Source organism: Lutra lutra, chromosome 1, assembly GCF_902655055.1.
Source record: "Lutra lutra chromosome 1, mLutLut1.2, whole genome shotgun sequence".
Taxonomy (NCBI): domain Eukaryota; kingdom Metazoa; phylum Chordata; class Mammalia; order Carnivora; family Mustelidae; genus Lutra; species Lutra lutra.
Genome location: NC_062278.1, coordinates 61,026,104 through 61,045,381, shown reverse-complemented (window position 1 = coordinate 61,045,381; position 19,278 = coordinate 61,026,104). Strand labels below are relative to the sequence as shown.

Sequence of the window (19,278 nt, the reverse complement as noted above, 5' to 3'; positions counted from 1 at the left end):
GTGATTACTTTCATGGATCCTGTCTTTGGTGTGAAATCTAAAAAGGCATCACCAACACCTGAGGTCATCTAGGTTTTCTTCTACATTATCTTCTAGGAGTTTTACAGTTTTGCATTTTCTATTTAGACCTATGATCCATTTTGAATTAATTTTTTGTGAAAGGTATAAGGTCTATGTTTACATTATTTTATTTTTTGCTTGTTTATTTGTTGTTTATGGATGTCCCGCTATTCCAGTGCCATTTATTGAAGGGACTGTCTTTGTTCTGTTATATTGCCTTCTTTCAAAAATCAATTGATTTTTGATTGGTCTATATTTCTGTTGGTCTATATATGGGTTTTCTTTTCTGTTGCATTGATCTACTCTTTCCCCAATGTCACACTGTCTTGATTACTGTAGCTTTATAGGAATTTTTGAAGTCAGGTATTATCAGTCCAACTTTGTTCTTTTCACTTAATATTATGTTGACTATTCTGGGTCTTTTGCCTGTCTGTATGAACTTTAAAATCAGTTGATATCCACAAAATAATAATCCAATCATTTTTATATATTGTTAGATTCAATTTGCTAATATTTTGTTGAGGATTTTTACATCAATGTTCATGAAAGATACTGTTTTGTAGTTTTCTTTTCTTGAACAAACTGTTATTTGTCATGTAAATTAAGAACATCAGAAGTTTTTTATTGTACTTTCACTTACTCCTTCTTCAGTTCTCTTCATCTCTTTACATATATTTGAGTTTCTGACCTATGTTATTTGCCTTCTGTTTAGAAAACTTCTTTTTAACATTTCTGGCAAAGCAGGTCTCCTGGCAACAAATCCCTTCAATGTTTGTCTGAGAAAGTCTTTATCTGTCACTTTTTAAGAATAATTGCACAGTCTTTATCTGTCATTTTTGAAGAATAATTGCATAGGGTACAGAATTCTAGGTTGGTGGAGTTTTTTCCTTCCTTTCCTTTAAATATTTCAGTCTATTCTTCTTGCTTATATGGTTTCTGACAAGTTGGATATAGTTCTTCATTCTTCTATAGTAAGGTTTTTCTCCCCTTTGGCTTTTTTTTTTTTTTTTTAGGAGTTCTTTATCTTCATTTTCTGTAGTTTCTGGGCATTATTCTAGTCGGTATTCTCTGAGCTTCCTGGATCTGTGGTTTGGTGTCTGATATTAATTTGCAGCAAATTCTCAGTCATTACTTTTTCAAATATTTCTTCTGTTCCTTTCTCTTTTTCTTCACCTTCTACATACATTACATTTTTGTAGTTGTTCCATAGTTCTTAGATATTCTTTTCCGTTTTTATCAGTCTTTGTTTTCTTTGCTCTACAGTTTTCAGAAGATTCTCTTAATCTGTTCTGTAGTCCAGAGATTATTTCCTCAGCTGTGTCCAATTTATTAAGGAGCCCACCAAAGACATTTTTCATTTCTGTTATAATGTTTTTTATCTCTACCATTTCCTTTTGGTACCTTCTTAAGATTTCCATTTCTCTGCTTACATTGCCCATTGGTTCTTGCATATTGTCTACTTTACTCATTAGAACCCTTAGCATATTAATCATAGTTCTTTTAAATTCCCAGTCTGATAATTCCAACATCTGTGCCATATCGGGTTCTGACGCTTGTTCTGTCTCTGTAATTTTTTCTTGATAGTCAGACATGGTGTAGTTGGGACAAATAATTGCTGTAAATAGGCCTTTTATAACTTGGTGGTAAGGTGTAGGGGAAAGGGAAGTGCTCTTTAGTTCTCCGATGAGGTCTCAAATTTTTAGTGAGCCTCTGCCTCTGAACTGAACTTCACAAATGTTTCTGAGTTGTTTTCTCCCCCTTTGGTGGGAAAGGATGCTTATGATGAGGGAACAGAAGGCAAGCCGAGGACAAAGCAGAAGCTTATACCCCACAAATCTCCACACACACACCCCCACCCCCCACCGCCGCCATGGGATATATGTGACATTCCTTAGACATCCCTGGCTGCCTTAAAGCTAAGGAAAGGAAAAACAAATAGTTAACTTATAGAAAGCACAATCCTGCAGGACATGAGTCTCTCTCTGTTTACAAATGCCTTGGCAATCTACAAGAACAAAGCATTTCTATCAATAACCTAGTTTCCAGAAGGACGTGTAGGTACAATTAAATGACCTTATAACCTGCAGCCATTGAAGCAGCAGAGTGTATGTTCCTCCAGGAAGCTCCCAACTATCTTAATGTTGATTTCTACAAGAAGGAAAAACAATTTGACAATGGCAAAGCCTCTGGTATCTTGTAGGTCTTCTTTAGCATATGAAAGTTCTTTTGAAAACCTCCCTTTTCCTTTCTCCCTGAGCCCCATTGTATATAATCAGCCATCCTTCACAATGCTATACAATGGTGTAGTAGCACTTTCAGCCCATGGGTCCCGTTCTGTGCTTTAATAAAAGCACCATTTTGCACCAAAGACATCTCAACAATTCTTTGTCATTGGCTCTGGACACCACCCACCGAACCTCACCTGTATTCCAAAACCACATCAGTTAGAGGGGGTTAGAGTTCCTTCCCCAGGTTAGTTAGGCTCTGGTAATTAGTTTCTCTTGAGGACAGGCTTTATTAAGAACGGAGTGTTCTGGTATGTTTCAAAATGTTTTCTCCCTCTCCCTGCTGAAAGCTGGAGGTGTTTTTCTCGTATTTACTGTGGGAACCTGGTCAAGCTCCTGGGGATACATCTCACAATATTGTTGGGGCCCACCTATGACTGGGTCCTCCTGGAGTTTTTAATTCTCAGACTTGTCCACACTGAGCCCCCAGCAATTCTTCAGGTAAAACTTAAGGTTGTATTACCCTGGTACTGATTCTCTCTGCTGTTTGGATGTTCCTGCTGCGGTAAGTTGCAAATGCATCTCACCCACCAGTCTCTCCTGTCCTGGGAGCAGCCATTTGCCCCATGTCCTTCCCTCACTTATGAATCCACAAAAAATTGTTGATTTTTTACTGTGTTCAGATTTTTATTTGTTGTTAGGATAAAATGGTGACTTTCAAGCTCCTTACATGCATAACCAGAAATCTGAAGTCCTCCGTTTTTATTTGATGAATTTTTCAGTGGCAAATTTCTAATTACAGATTGATCTCTTTCTGCCATCTAACATGATTTTGTACCCCCCTCCCCCACTTCATAAAAGGGAGTGTGTTCTCATGCAAAATGTGACTAGGATTTCTTCATTTTCCCCCCTCCTGTTATGTAATTCATTCTAAAGCCAAGGGTGATGCATGATTTTTGGATCCTTTCTTTGGGAATTCTTGGTGTTCTTTCATCAATACTTATCACCAAGGGTGCTCACTTGCTCTCTTTCCCTCCTTTTTTCTTTTAAATAATATACTTTTGAAAGTGAAATAAACGTTGCCTTTGTTCATTAGACTCTCATTCATCCTTTCAGATGGGACCGAGCTGGGCTATGCTTATGTGGATTTTGACAACAGTGGTACCTTGCTAGCCTCTGTTGGCAGCAGCCCTGATTACACACTGACCATCTGGAATTGGAAAGAAGAACAGCCCATACTGAGGACAAAAGCTTTTTCCCAGGAAGTTTTTAAGGTTACTTTCAATCCCGAAGATGATGAGCAGCTTACTACATCGGGATCAGGCCACATCAAGTAGGTTGTGTGACTGGTACAGGTGCTGGTAGATTATCATTAAGGATATTGTCTGAGAGGATCAGCCAGCTGGAGACATTTGTGCTGATGTTAACATTAGGATAATTTTTAAATGTGTTCTCTTCAAAACTAACTGTAGTGCTGCTTTTCTAATTGGATATGGGGCTTTTATGACTGAAGCCATTATAGCTAAAAAGAATTTAGCCTGCTGCCTTCTTACAGGCTTTACCACCTAAAAGAGTTTGTGTAATGCTTACTAACATGGCATATTGAGTTTTCAGATCCACTTTAAAATCTGTGGGAGCAATATTTTAAAAAATTTTATTTATTTATTTGACAGAGAGAGAGAGAGAGATCACAAGTAGATAGAGAGGCAGGCAGAGAGAGAGAGGGGGGGATAAACAGGCTCTTAGCTGAGCAGAGAGCCCAATGCAGGGCTCGATCCCAGGATGCTGAGATCATGACCTGAGCTGAAGGCAGAGGCTTAACCCACTGAGCCACCCAGGTGCCCCTGTGGTAGCAATATTGTATGATGGCTAAGTCACTTTGACATCCTAACACAGGACCCTCGGTACTAAGTTTTAACAGAGCCTACTCTTGATCTCAGGGCTCTGGCTCTAAACTCCATGTCCTTTTCACTCTTTCATACTCTGCTCTCTTTTCCAGGATGGAATGATTTTGTCTTTTTCTGTCTTCATTCTACCCTGTCTTATGCATTTATTTAACAACCTTCTATCACCATCTCCGAGATGCTCATAACTAGATTTCCAGTGTCCTTTTCGAGAAAGACATTTTTATCCTAAGTTGCTCTTATTCCAATTTAAACCTGGCTCTCTTCTTATTTATTCATTAGAGATATAGATTAATTGAACAGATTTTAAGATGGAAATTTGGGGGAATTCTCAAGTAATCTGCTAGCTATAGGCTAAACATTTCTCTTTACATTTTCCCATCATTTAGTAGAATGCATATTTTCTTTGCATTGTATCTTTGGAGAGAGAAATCAAATAATTTCATGTGTGAAGTGCTATAGAAGAAATAGAGTATATGGAAATGTATGATCAGGGGTCCTGTCATAGCCATGGAGAAGGGTGTTGGTTGTTTAAGCTTTTGGCTTCATATTATTGGCTTGTTGATACCATCCATTATCTATTTTATATCTAGTTGGCAGGCCAGATTCTTTTTCTATATGTTCTTCATCATCTGTTCACTTGCTTAGACTATTAATAAGAAATGTTAGTAATAACTAACATTTATTCATCGCTTTTATGTATAAGCCAGTGTTCTAAGAGTTTTTCAACAAGTTTACGAGGTAGGTGCTATTAGTAGTCTCATTTTATACATGAGAGAATGAGAGCACAGTGTTAAGAAATGACTCTTAAACTACACAAGTAAGTCAGAAGTTTTTTGAAAACGTTTGCATCTTCTAAAATGGTATTATTCAATAGAACAACTTTCTGCCAAGATGGAAATGTTCTACGTTGTCCAATCTAATAGACACTAGCTACATTTTTGCTATTGAGTACTTGAAACTGGCTAGTCTGACTGAAACACAGAGTTTTAAATTTGGTTTAGTGTTAATTACATTAAATCTAAATTAAAATAGTTAAACTTGGCTAGGGTCAGTTGTATAGAACAGCAGGACAAGATAAAATATCCACAAAGGCAGGGAATTTGTCTATTTTGCTCAATTCTGAATTTATATTGCCTAGAACTTTGTCCGACAGGTTGTTGATACTTTAATACATATTAGTTAATGAATGAGCAAATGAAATAATGTGTGTGACTCTGAAACATGTAAACACTTAGGGAGAATAAACATAGATAGAAAACCTAGATAAGGCCTCTTCGAGATACATTCAGTCTCTTTCTTGTTTGTAGGTTCTGGGAAATGGCTCTAACATTCACGGGTCTCAAGCTTCAGGGCTCATTGGGTCGATTTGGCAAAACAGCCACTACTGATATAGAAGGTTACATGCAGCTCCCAGATGGGAAGGTGAGTACAACCACTATTCCACAATAATAAAATCATGGTTTCAAAATGAAAATATATGAAAGCCCATTAGACTTTTTAAAAAGCCCTGCCAATGTTATTAATGATGGACACTATCATTGTAAATATAATGAACGTTTAATTTTGGCTCTTCAGATTATCAATTTTAATTAATATAGTTCTAGGGAATTGTCATAATCCATATGTAAATATCTTTCTTGGTTTTGTTTACTAAATATTATACATGCATATATAAAGTATGCAAGCATTTTAATAAATTAACATAGTGATACATTGTTATTCATCATCATGGAGTTGCAGTGTTTATAATGTTTATCTGTCCCTCCTCTTTTGTCACGATGCTCTGAGAGGACTTACTGGCTCAAAGGTTGTATACAGTCTTGTGGATTTTTCTTTCATTGCCAGATTATTATTTAGGAATAAAGAGCCACTTCACAGTGGCACCTAGAGATGCCTGCCAACTTTAATCTGGTAGTTTATTCTATAACATTGTTAGTTTATTTTCTCTCTTCCTTTTGTAAAAATTTGTGGGCATATTGCTATAGGATCAATTCTCCATTAATATTGTATTTGGCTTCCTATTAGGATGAGTTATATAGTATTATTTGTGAACATCTCCGTTAAAAGTAAATGCTAGCATACAAATATTATTTTGAGGAACCAAAGGGGACTGGTCATCTACCTAGTAGATATTCTCAATTTGGAATCATGTTGTATGGGAGGAAATCAAAAGGCTTGGATGCTAGTTAAATAAATAAATACATATCCAAAGCTATAAAATGATCACAAATAATTTTAGTTTCAAATTCTGAATAATGCACGAAATTAAAGTAAGAGAGAGATTGTTAAAAACAGGCCACAAGGGGTACCTGGGTGGTTCAGTCAGTTAAGCGTCTGACTCTTGGTTTTTGCTCATGGCATGATCTCAGGGGCCTGGGATCCAGCCTCAGGTAGGGCTCTGTGCTCAGTGGAGAGTCTGCTGGAGATTGTCTCCCTCTCCCTCTGCTTCTGCCCTGCTCTCTCTCTCTCTCTCAAATAGATAAATAAAACCTTAAAAACAAACAAACAAACAAATAAAAAACCAAAAGCAAAACATGCCATAAGATATATCCTTGAAAATTTCAGTAGTGTTTGCGTTGTATGTAAAGGAAAAAAGAAGCCATTTAAAATGAGAGACACAAAAGGAAATGTTTAGAGTTAGGAATAGTATCCTATATTTGGAAGGCTACTCAGGAAAGAGCATTCATGTTGGCAAAGAGTGGGAAATTAGATTGAGAGGTATAGTTGGGTCCTATGTATAAGTAAGTTCATAGCCAGGCAGAACTATCATACATTGGAAGAGTAGAGTTGCAAATGAAGTTCTATATCAATCTGGCCACAAAATGCCAAATGAATTGAGGGAAGGGAAATCTGGAGTCAAGGGGATGAGCCAACAAGGAAGATGTCACTTTCATTTCATTTTTCAGGACAAATGGAAAAAAGAAAGCTAAGCATGCATGACCTTTTAGAAGGGAATGCCGGCCAGGCATGGGTGGTTTCTGGTGGTTTTGTTACTGGACAGAAGAAAGCAAGTCTAAATAGTGACTACTGAAAGTGAGCTGAGGTTTGGTGATAAGTCAAACAAGCAGAATGGGTAAGATGAGTAGACTGGGGAGGTAGAAAAGACTGAGTAAATTAGTCTAGGTGAGAGGGAACTGGGGCACTGATGAGGAGGAGGTAGGCAAGAACTAGATCTGAGCTTCCCAAGGTGTTTCATGGAACATTAGTCTGCACAGAAGCTCTGTGAAAATAAGACTTTCTTGGTCAGATTCCTTTGTATCTAAAAATTCCTCTCAGTGATTTCTAGTGAAATTTCTATGTTAAAGTCTCCAGAGTCCTAGAGAAAAGAAACTTGTTTGATTTTGTTTATCCAAGCATATGTCTTTGGAAGTAGTGTTAGGACAGGAACTTTTTTTTTTTTTAAAGATTTTATTTATTTATTTGACAGAAATCACAAGTAGGCAGAGAGGTGGGCAGAGAGAGAGAGGAGAAAGCAGGCTCCCTGCTAAGCAGAGATCCCGATGTGGGGCTTGATCCCAGGACCCTGGGATCATGACCTGAGCCGAAGACAGAGGCTTTAACCCACTGAGCCACCCAGGCGCCCCAGGACAGGAACTTTTGAGTGAAGTTTCCTGGTTTAAAATCCTGACTGCTTTGGGTATTTTGTACAAGCCACTTAACTGTTCTGTTCAGTTTTCTCCTTTGTAAATGGGAATAGTAATTGTTAGGGCTCCTGTTGGCCTGACTTTTCTGGGAAAATAAATAACCAACCTGCATAACTGTATGTGGTACCCCCAATAAATGTACCAGGTTCAAATGGGTTTTTAGGATTAAATAACTTAATATATATAAAATGCTCAAACAGCACTCGGCACAGAGTCAATACTTAATTAGTACGACTTATTATCTAGTACAAGTTAAACGTCCTAAGAACTAGTGTTTGGTGGTACACACTGGGGAAGTGCTGGATAAAATGGATAAATAGGAGCTGGTTTCAAATGATTATTCGTGTTTGAAATTGGATATTATTATGCTATAATCTGCTGAGTTCAGTAATGGCCTCACAATTTTTGAAACACCTTATATCATTTAATATTATCACTCTTAAAAACTAGAATTGAAAGGATGAATACCCTCCATTTGCATCCACATGGATGGAACTGGAGGGCATTATGCTAAGTGAAATACATTTACTACATGGTTTCACTCATATGTGGAACAAAGGACCACAGGGCAAGGGAGAGAAAACTGAATGGGGGGAAATCAGAGAGGGAGACAAACCATGAGAGACTCTGGGAAACAAGCTGAGGGTTACAGAAGGGAGTGGGGTGGGGGGATAGGGTAACTGGGTGATGGGTATTAAGGAGGATATGTATGATGAGCACTGGGTATTACATGCAGCTAATGAATTGTTGAACACTACATCAAAAACTAATGATGTATTATATGCTGGCTAATTGAACATAATAAAAGAAATAGAAGGGAGTTGGGGGAAATTGGAGGGGGAAATGAACCATGAGAGACTGTGGACTCTGAAAAACAATCTGAGGGTTTTGGAAAGGCGGGGGGTGGGAAGTTGGGTGAGCCTGGTGGTGGATATTATGGAGGACACATATTGCATGGAGCACTGGGTGTGGTGCATAAACAATGAATTCTGGAACACTGAAAAGAAACAAAACAAAACAAAACAGAAGAAAAAAAAAATAGAATCTTGTCTATCAAGAGTTTAAACACGTCTCTCATTTTTGACCCAGTAATTCTACTCCTGGATTATGCCCTTAAGAGATGTACAAAGAAAGCTATTATAGGTATATTTGAGAAATTACTAACAATGCACAGCCTAGTTACAATGATGTAAAACTACCCATAATGCTAGGAAGAAATACATCCAAATGTGATTAGTTGTTGTTTCCAAAGTGGCAAATTTTCATATTTATAGTTTCCTATTTTTCTATACTTTTTTTTAAACTTTCATAATCAAGAGAGATAAGCTATAAAACTAATTCTCACCTGCCTTTTGAGAGCTAAATACTCATGTATGTATGTTTTTAATGCACATTCCTTCCTTTCTGCATACCTGCCAGGTGCTCTCAGGATCAGAGTGGGGTAACATGCTGTTGTGGGAAGGCGGCCTCATCAAGGTTGAGCTCTGTCGAGCTGCAAGGAAGTCTTGTCATCAGGGTCCCATTAACCAGATAATGCTGGATGAGGGCGAAGTTATCACCATTGGGGCAGATGGATGTATTAGGGTAAGTTTTCTTGACACTAGGTCAGTAGCACCCACAGCAAAGCCTTCCAGATCACCCTGTTTGACCAGATTCTTCTTTCTCACAAAGGTCACTTTATGAAAAAGATCAGTGGTCATTGATTCCCAGGGCCAATGTATTTTAGATAATGTTTTCCTTGTGGTAAATATTTAAATTCTCGTCGAAGTTAATTTACAGCATCTTTGGGGTGCATTTTATGAGGGTATTTTGTTATTTTGATTCTGTTGTTGACATAGTAGTTTCAGAAAATGAAAACCTACTTTAGCAGAACATGGTGGGTACTGATGTCCTTTCAAAACACACAGTATGAATGGGCCGTTTTCTAGGGACAAAAATACCAAACACTTCTTATTTTTGACTGAGGTTACTGATTAGAAATACACTGAAAAGTGAGCTGATGAGGTTTGCCTATGGCAGCTCTCCTCTCCTTACACTGGTGAACTCACTTGTCCTCACCTGTAGACACTATCCTGTCTATAGTGTGGCCTAGGCTGGAACATGGCTCCAACATCTAAGTGCTCGTGATTGTTGTCCTACCTCTTCTCCTACCCACTCATGTGTATGTACCCAGTTGTTGCTGGCAAAGCTGGAGGCTGCTGATTTTCCTTGTGGTCCTCTTGGTACATATCCCTACTGGTGCCTTTCATAAGAGAGTGGTAGTATTCTCGGGGTGTTCTTTAGGAAGCATTATTATGAGAAGTAAGACTATATTTTTGAAAATAGTCTGGTCATTCTATGATACCTATTGTGCTTATTATGTTTAATACACTGTTTAAGCCCTATGTATCCCACTCTTATCTTCTTGCCATTGGTTTTTGAACCCAAGTATACATTTTTACATTTACCATATTAAATTTAATTTTGTTAGATTTTACTCATTGTTCTGGGAAATTTTTATGTCCTTTTGTTTGTCATAAAGTATATTCACTATGCTTCTGAGATATATGTCACCCCAAAATGTCAAAATACCAACTGGAAGGAAACCTCAAGAGAAAAGAAGTCAAATACTTCACAGAGGGTCCCTTCATGAACACCTCCAATTTCTAAACTGGCTTCTTTTAAAAAATTTCACCCTAATTTCTTTAGTCTTTTACACAGTAAATCTCTACATCTAATCCTTTAGGAAAAACCTACCCCATTCCCAGGAGTTAGTTCTAACCTAGGACTTGGGCCTCTCCCCCACAAGGCTAGCCTAGGAGACAACACCAAATCTCTTTGAAAGCTACTTTCTCAAAGGCTGAGTTATTGAGTCTAGGTTAAAAGGGTGGGGTGTGTCAATAGATTCATCCAGGGTAGTTCTTTGGTACTTCACAGAGAAGTCCTTCTCAATCTCTCTGTCTCCTGAGGTGAATCTGTGTTCCCTCATGCTTTCCATAGCATTCTGTTCTCCTGTCCCAGGACAGTAATCTTTACCTGAATGGTAGAGTCTAAATCAATAATGAGAACCATTTTCTGTGAAGACATCATCTACATCCATTTTCTCCTCTTATAATGAAGATTGTGCTTGAATCATTAAGAAGGCCTATTTCCCCTTTCCAGGGGATCACTGGTAAAATCAAAACAGGGCTCATTGTGTCTCACTGAATAATGGAACCATTTACTCCTTAGAGCCACTTTATATCCAGAAAGACCTGACAAATACCTTGACCTAAAGTTTACATTGGGCAAATTAGAATTCTTATTCAGGCTGCATTTTCTCAGTAATCTCCGTATATACAGAGGAAACTATTATAATTTATTATTTTCCAGTTGGAAGCAATATCTCAGGGATCACGTTTTGGCTGGTGTTCCCTTTACACCTACTTGCTAATTTGCTTAAAGAAGAAGAAATGACATTTGGAAAAATAAAATTAGGACCTTTCTTTTTTCTTAATTTTTAAAATTTTTAATTCAATTCAATTAACATATAATGTATTATTAATTTCAGAGGTAGAGAACTGTGATTCACCAGTTTTATACCCAGTGTTCAATATATCACATCAATGTCCATTACCCAGCTTCCCCATCCTCTGACCCCCTCCCCTCCAACAACCCTGAAGTTGTTTCCTATGATTAAGAAGAGTCTCTTACGGCTTATCTCTCTCTGATTTTGTCTTGTTTTATTTTTTTTCTTCTTTTCCCCTATAATCCTTTGTTTTGTTTCTTAAATTCCACATATGAGTGAGATCATATAATTGTCTTTCTCTGATTGACTTATTTTGCTTAACATAGAACCCTCTAGTTTCAACCACATTGTTGTAAATGGCAAGATTTCATTTTTTGATGGCTGAGTATTCCATTTTGTGTGTGTGTGTGTGTGTGTGTGTGTGTGTGTGGTGTGTATACACCACATCTTCTTTATCCATTCATCTGTCAATGGACATCTGGGCTCCTTCCATAGTTTGAACGTTGATGTGGACATTGTAGACATTGATGCTATAAACATTGGGGTGCAGATGCCCCTTTGGATCACTGCATTTGTATTTTGGGGGTAAATACCCTGTAGTGCAATTGCTGGGTTGTAGGGTAGCTCTTATTTTCAACTTTTTGTGGAACTTCCATGCTGTTTTTGAGAGTGGCTGCACCAGCTTGCCTTCCTGCCAACAGTGTAAGAGGGTTCCCCTTTCTCAGCATCTTTGCCAATGTCTGTCGCTTCCTGACTTTTTAATTTTAGTCATTCTGTCTGGTGTGAGGTGGTATCTCATTATGGTTTTGATTTGTATTTCCCTAATGCTAAGTGGTGTTGAGCATTTTTTCATGTGTCTCTTGGCCATTTGTAGGTATTCTTTAGAGAAATGTCTGTTCATGCCTTCTGCGCATTTCTTGATTCGATTAGCTCTTTGTTATGACTTAGATATTTAAATTACTTAGTATTTAATAGTTTGTATGTTTTGTATTAACATACAAACTATTAAATATTAACATACATAATATATTGTATTAATAAAGCAACTCTTTGGGTGTTGAGTTTGATAAGTTCCTTATAAATCTTGGATACTAACCCTTCATCTGATAAGGCATTTGTACATATCTTTTCCCATTCTGTTAGTTATCTTTGGTTTTGTTGACTGTTTCCTTTGCTGTGCAAAAGCTTTTGGTCTTGGTGAAGTCTCAATAGTTCATTTATGTCTTTGTTTCCCTTGCCTTTGGTGATATTTCTAGCAAGAAGTTTTCGTGGCCAAGGTCAAAGAGGTTGCTCCCTGTGTTATCCCCAAGGATTTTGAAGGATTCCTATCTCACATTTAGGTCTTTCATTCATTTTGAGTCTGTTTTTGTGTATGGTGTAAGGAAACAATCCAGTTTCATTCTGCTGCATGTGGCTGTCTAATTTTCTCAACACCATTTGTTGAAGAGACTGTTTTTTTTTCCACTGGATGTTCTTTCCTGCTTTATGGAAGATTAGTTAGCTGTAGAGTTGAGGGTTCATTTCTGGGTTCTCTAGTCTGTTCCACTGATTTATGTGTCTGTTTTTGTGCCAGTACCACACTGTCTTGATTATTACAGCTTTGTGATAGAGTTTTAAGTCTGGGATTGTGATACCACTGGCTTTGGCTTTTTCTTTTTTCAACTTCCCTTTGGCTATTTGGGGTCTTTTCTGGTTTCATACAAAGTTTAGGATTATTTGTCCCACTGCTCTGAAAAATGTTGATGGTATTTTGATAGGAATTGCACTGAATGTAGATTGCTCTAGGTAGCATAGACATTTGACAGTATTTGTTCTTTCAACCCATGAGCATGGAATGTTTTTCCATTTCTTTGTGTTTTCCTCAATTTCTTTCATGAGTGTTCTATAGTTTTTTGAATACAGATTCTTTGCCTCTTTGGTTAGATTTATTCATAGGTATCTTATGTTTTTTGGTGCAATTGTAAATGGAATTGACTCCTTACTTTCTCTTTCTTCTGTCTCATTGTTAGTGTATAGAAATGCAACTGAATGGGGCGCCTGGGTGGCTCAGTGGGTTAAGCCGCTGCCTTCGGCTCAGGTCATGATCTCAGGGTCCTGGGATCGAGCCCCGCATCGGGCTCTCTGCTCAGCAGGGAACCTGCTTCCTCCTCTCTCTCTGCCTGCCTCTCTGCCTGCTTGTGATCTCTCTCTCTGTCAAATAAATAAATAAAATCTTAAAAAAAAAAAAAAAAGAAATGCAACTGAATTTGTGTACATTGATTATATCCTGCCACTTTGCTGAATTCCTGAATGAGTTTTAGCAATTTTGGGGTGGAGTATTTTGGGTTTTTTACATAGAATATCATGTCATCTGCAAAGAGTGAAAATTTGATGACTTCTTTGCCCATTTGGTAGCTTTTTATTACTTTTTATTGTCTGATTGCTGAGATTTGGACTTCTAGTACTGTGTTGAACAGAGTAGTGATAGTGGACATCTCTGCCATGTTCCTGACCTTAGGGGAAACGCTCTAAGTTTTTCCCCATTGTGAATGATATTTGCTGTAGGCTATTTATATATAGCTTTTATGATATTGAGGTATATTCCCTCTATGACCCACTGAAGAGTTTTATGAAAGGATACTGTAGGGACACCTGGGTGGCTTAGTCAGTTAAGCACCTGCCTTTTGGTCAGGTCATGATCTCAGGGTCTTGGGATCAAGTCCTGCATTGGGCTCCTTGCTTAGCATGGAGACTGCTCTCCCTCTACCCCTCCTCTGCTTGTGCTCTGACAAATAAATAAAACCTTTAAAAGAAAAAAGGTGTACTTTGTCAAAATGCTTCTTCTGCATCTACTGAGGGGATCATATGGTTCTTGTTCTTTTCTTATTAATGTCGTGTATCACATTGATTGCTTTATGGATATTGAACCACCCTTGCAGCCCAGGTATAAATCCCACTTGGTTGTGGTGAATAATCCTTTTAATGTACTGCTGGATTCTATTAGCTAGTATTTTGGTGAGAATTTTGACATCCATCTTCATCAGGGATAGTGGTCTGTAATTCTCTTTTGGTGGGGTCTTTATCTGGTTTTGTGATTAAGGTAATGGTGGCCTCATCAAATGAGTTTGGAAGTTTTCCTTTTCTTTCTTTCTTTCTTTCTTTCTTTCTTTCTTTCTTTCTTTCTTGCCTGCCTTCCTTCCTTCCTTCCTTCCTTCCTTTTTTTTCAAGCAGCTTCAGAAAAATAGGTATTAATTCTTCTTTAAATATTTGATAAAATTCCCCTGGGAAGCCATCTGACCCTGGACTCTTGTTTGTTGGGAGATTTTTTTTTGATTACTGCTTCAATTTCCTGGCTGGTTGTGGGTCTGTTCAGGTTTTCTATTTCTTCCTGTTTCAGTTTTGATAGTTTTATGTCTCTAGGAATGTATCCATTTCTTCAAGATTGCCTAATTTGTTGGCATATGGTTGCTCATAATATGTTCTTATAATTGTTTGTATTTCTTCAGTGTTGGTTGTGATCTTTCCTCTTTCATTCATGATTTTATTTATTTTGGTCCTTTCTTTTTAATTTTTGGTAAGTCTGACCAGGGGTTTATAAGTTTTATTAATTCTTTCAGAGAACCAGCTCTTAGTTTTGTTGATCTGTTCTGCTGTTCTTTTGGTTTATATTTAATTGATTTCTGCTCTAATCTTTATTAATTCTCTTCTGCTGGGTTTAGGCTTTATCTGCTGTTCTTCCTCTAGCTCCTTTAGATGTAATGTTAGGTTTTATATTTGAGAACTTAATTTTTGAGAAAGGTTTGTATTGCTATATGCTTCCCTCTAAGGACTGCCTTTGCTGCATCCTAATGGTTTTGAAGAGTTGTATTTTTATTTTCATTTGTTTCCATGAATTTTTAAAATTCCTTTTCTTTTAGATTTTTATTTATTTTATTTGAGAGGAAGAGAGAGAAATACTGAGAGAGAGAGAGGAAGAGGGAGAGAGAGAAATACTGAGAGAGAGAGAGAAATACCGAGAGAGAGAGAGAGATGCCGAGAGAGAGATGCCGAGAGAGAGAGAGATAGATGCCGAGAGAGAAAGAGAAGTAGTGAGAGAGAGAGAGAGAGAGAGAGAAGTAGTGAGAGAGAGAAGTAGTGGGAGAAGAGTGAGAAGCAGGTTCCCTGCTGAGGAGGGTGTCCAATGTGGGGATCGATCCCAGGATCCTGGGACCATGACCTAAGCTGAAGGCAGATGCCTAACTGACTGGGCCACCCAGGTGCCCCTAAATTCGTCTTTCATTTCCTGGTTGACCCATTCACTTTTTAGTAGGATGCTCTTTAGCCTCTACGTATATGAGGGTTTTTTGTTTTTTGTGGTTTTTTTTTTTTTTTTTTTGCAAATTTCCTCATATGATTGAGTTCTAGTTTCAAAGCATGTGGTCCACAAATATGCAGGGAATGATCCCAATCTTTTGGTACTAGTTGAGAACTGATTTGTGACCCAGTATGTGATCTGTTCTGGAGAATGTTCCATGTGTACTTGAGAAAAAGGTGTATTCTCTTGCTTCAGGATGGAATGCTCTGAATATACCTGTGAAGTCCATCTGGTCCAGTGTGTCATTCAAAGCCCTTGTTTTCTTATTGATCTTCCACTTAGATGATTTGTCCATTGCAGTGAGTGGGGTGTAACATCCCCTACTATTATTGTATTATTATTGATGTGTTTCTTTGATTTTGTTAGTAATTTGCTTATATAATTGGCTGTACCCATGTTAAGGGCATAAATATTTACAATTGTTAAATATTCTTGCTGGATAGACCCTTTAATTATGATATAGTGTCCTTCCTCATCTCTTTTTACAGTCTTTGATTTAAAATCTAATTTGTCTGATATAAGGATTGCCATCTCAGGTTTCTTTTGATGCCCATTAGCATGAAAAATGGTTTTCTGCCCCTTCACTTTTAATGTGGAGGTGTTTTTGGGTCTAAAGTGAGTCTTCAATATGGCTTATCAATGGGACTTGCTTTTTAATCCAATCTGATACCCTGTGTCTTTTGACTGGGGGGCAATTAGTGCATTTACATTCAGAGTAACTATTGAAAGATATGATTTTAGTGCTATTGTATTACCTGTAAAGTCACTGTTTCTGTATGTTGTCTCTGTTCCTTTCTGAACTGCATTACTTTTTGGCTCTCTCTTCACTTAAAGGATCACTTTTAATATTTCTTTCTTTTTTTTAATTTTAAGTTATTTATTTATTTATTTGACAGACAGAGATCACAAATAGGCAGAGAGGCAGGCAGAAAGAGAGAGGGGGAAGCAGGCTCCCTCCTGAGCAGAGAGCCTGACGCGGGGCTTGATCCCAGGACCCTGGGATCATGACCTGAGCTGAAGGCAGAGGCTTTAACCCACTGAGCCACCCAGGCACCCCAACTTTTAACATTTCTTGAAGGGCTGGTTTAGCGATCACAAATTCTTTTAGTTTTTGTTTGTCCTAGAAGGTTTTTATCTCTTCTATTTTGAATGACATCCTAGCTGGATAAAATATTCTTGGCTGCATATTTTTCTCATTTAGTACCCTGAATATATCGTGCCAGTCCTTTCTGGCCTGCCAGGGTTCTGTGGATAGATCTGCTGCCAGTCTAATATTTCTACCCTTGTAGGTTATGGACCTCTTGTCTCAAGCTGCTTTTAGGATTTTCTTTTTGTCTCTGAGATTTGTGAGTTTTACTATTATATGTCGAGGTGTTGACCTATTTTTTTTTTTTAAGATTTTATTTATTTATTTGACAGACAGCAAGAGAGGAAACACAAACGGGGAGTGGGAGAGGGAGAAGGAGGCCTCCTACTGAGCAGGGAACCCAGTGCAGGCCTTGATTCCAGGACCCTGGGATCATGACCTGAGTCGAGGGCAGATGCTTAATGTCTGAGCCACCCAGGCACCCCAGTGCTGACTTATTTTTCTTGATTTTTTTTTTTTTTTTTTTTTGAGTGGGTTTCTTTGAGCCTCCTGGGCTTGAATGCTTGGTTCCTTCCCCAGATTAGGGAAGTTCTCCATTATAATTTGATCCAATATACCTTCTGCTCCTCTCTCTCTCTTTCCTCTTCTTCTGGGAGCCCAACTATTTTAATATTGTTTCACTTTATGTTATCACTTGTCTCTCAAATTCTTCCCTCATGATCCAATAGCTGTTTATCTTTTTCTTAGCTTCTTTATTCTCTATCATTTTGATATTCTATATCACTAACTCTCTCTTCTGCCTCATTTTTCCTCACAGTTAGAGCCTCCATTTTTTATTAAATCTCATTAATAGCCTTTTTGACTTCAACTTGATTAGATTTTAGTTCTTTTATTTCACCAGAAAGGGATTCCCTAGTGTCTTCTATGCTTTTTTTTTTCAGACCCAGCCAGTATCTTTATAATAATTATTTGAACTCTAATTCCAACATCTTACTAATGTCCATATTAATTAGGTCCCTGGCAGTCAGTAGTGCCTCTTGCTCTCTTTTTTGAGGTGAGTTTTCCCATCTTGTCATTTTGTCCATAGAAGAATAGATGAACAAGAGAACAAAATACTTAAAGGGCAACAATGACCCCAGAGAAATACACACTTAACAAATCAGAAGAGACCTGAACTGGGTGGTGGTGGGGGGTGTGTTGGTCAGGGTGGGGGTGGAGAGAGAATATGATCAGGCTGGTGAATAGAACAGAGCCATACACCAGATTTTGGGTGTGTTTTGGTAGATTAGAAGAAACTAGATTTCAAAATAGTAAAGAAAGAAAAAAAATATAATACATTGCAATGTTGGAATGTAACTGTAAAGATGAAAATTTAAAAAGACTAACGAAAAGAAAAAAGATTTAAGAAAAGAAGAAGAGAAAATAATATGATTAGACAAGTGAAGAGAACAGAACTATACACTAGATTCGGGGTGTATTTTAGTTGGTTAGAAGAAACTGCATCCCAAAATGTAAAGAAAGATAAAATTATATGTATACAAAAATAAAATTAAATACAATGAAAAGATACAATGTTACTATAAAAATGAAAATTAAAAAGATTTTTTAAAAAAGAGTTGATAAAATGAGAAATTGGTTGAAAGGGGAAAGAGAAAAAAATAAAAAATGGAAGACTAAAGAATCATGGGCAAAAACCCCATGAATTCTATAGACTATTTTCCCCTAGCACTGGAATTTTGCAGTTCCCTACAATCAGTGAACTTGTTCTTAACTGGATGTTCTTGCTGATCTTCTGGGGAAAGAGCCTGTTTTGCTGATTTTCAGGTGTCTTTGCCCCAGGCTAAATTTCACTGCCTATGGCAGGGGGCCAGGCTAAGTAAGCAGCTCCTGAGGATTGCTCTATGTGGCTTTTGTTCCTGAAGACTTTCCACACAGCTTTAGAGGATGAGAATGAACATGGTGGCCTCCCAATCTCTAGCCCCAGAGCCTAGAGCTTGGGGCCCCACTCCTCAGTGAGCCCTCAGAGAAAAGCAGTCCTTCACTCCCATCTCCTTGGTCTCCATCCACACTCTGTGCTCACTTAGCCTGTGATCGAGCATTCCAACCTCAGGCATGCAACCCTGTTTTGAGTCTCTAAACCCTGCAACCTCTCTGGCACACCCACCATACCACTCTTCCTCGGGGAGGAAGAGGAGTCTCCCCAGTTCTGCCACTTGTTGGGCTCCTACTCAGAGAGCAGTGGAATGACTGTGCCACAGTTCATGGTTTATGGCAACCCTGAGCTGAGAGCCCTCTCCTGGGCTCACTGATAGGAGCTGGCTTCCTCACTCCAATGCCTAGGAGCTCTGCAGCTTTCAGGCACCACAGGTCTTCCTGTGACCTTGAGACCATACTGTCCCAGCTAAGATTCTGCCTGTTTTACCACCTGATCACCTTTCAGGCGGGACATCCCTCACAGGAGCAGACTTCTAAAAGTTCTGATTTTGTGCTGTGCTGCTATATCACTTTCTGGTAGCTGGCTTATGGAAGATTCCT

General features: G+C 38.1%; 1 protein-coding gene across 3 annotated transcripts in view; it reads left to right on the top strand.

The window, feature by feature from the left end:
* Positions 1-19,278, top strand: part of CFAP44 (cilia and flagella associated protein 44) — a 166,863-nt gene that overhangs the window by 23,837 nt on the left and 123,748 nt on the right. For all 3 annotated transcript variants that reach the window (XM_047724893.1, XM_047724889.1, XM_047724890.1), the window contains 3 exons: positions 3,402-3,618; positions 5,500-5,614; positions 9,256-9,420. In XM_047724893.1, the coding sequence (XP_047580849.1) occupies positions 3,402-3,618; positions 5,500-5,614; positions 9,256-9,420 (497 nt within the window). The remainder of the gene's footprint in view (positions 1-3,401; positions 3,619-5,499; positions 5,615-9,255; positions 9,421-19,278) is intronic.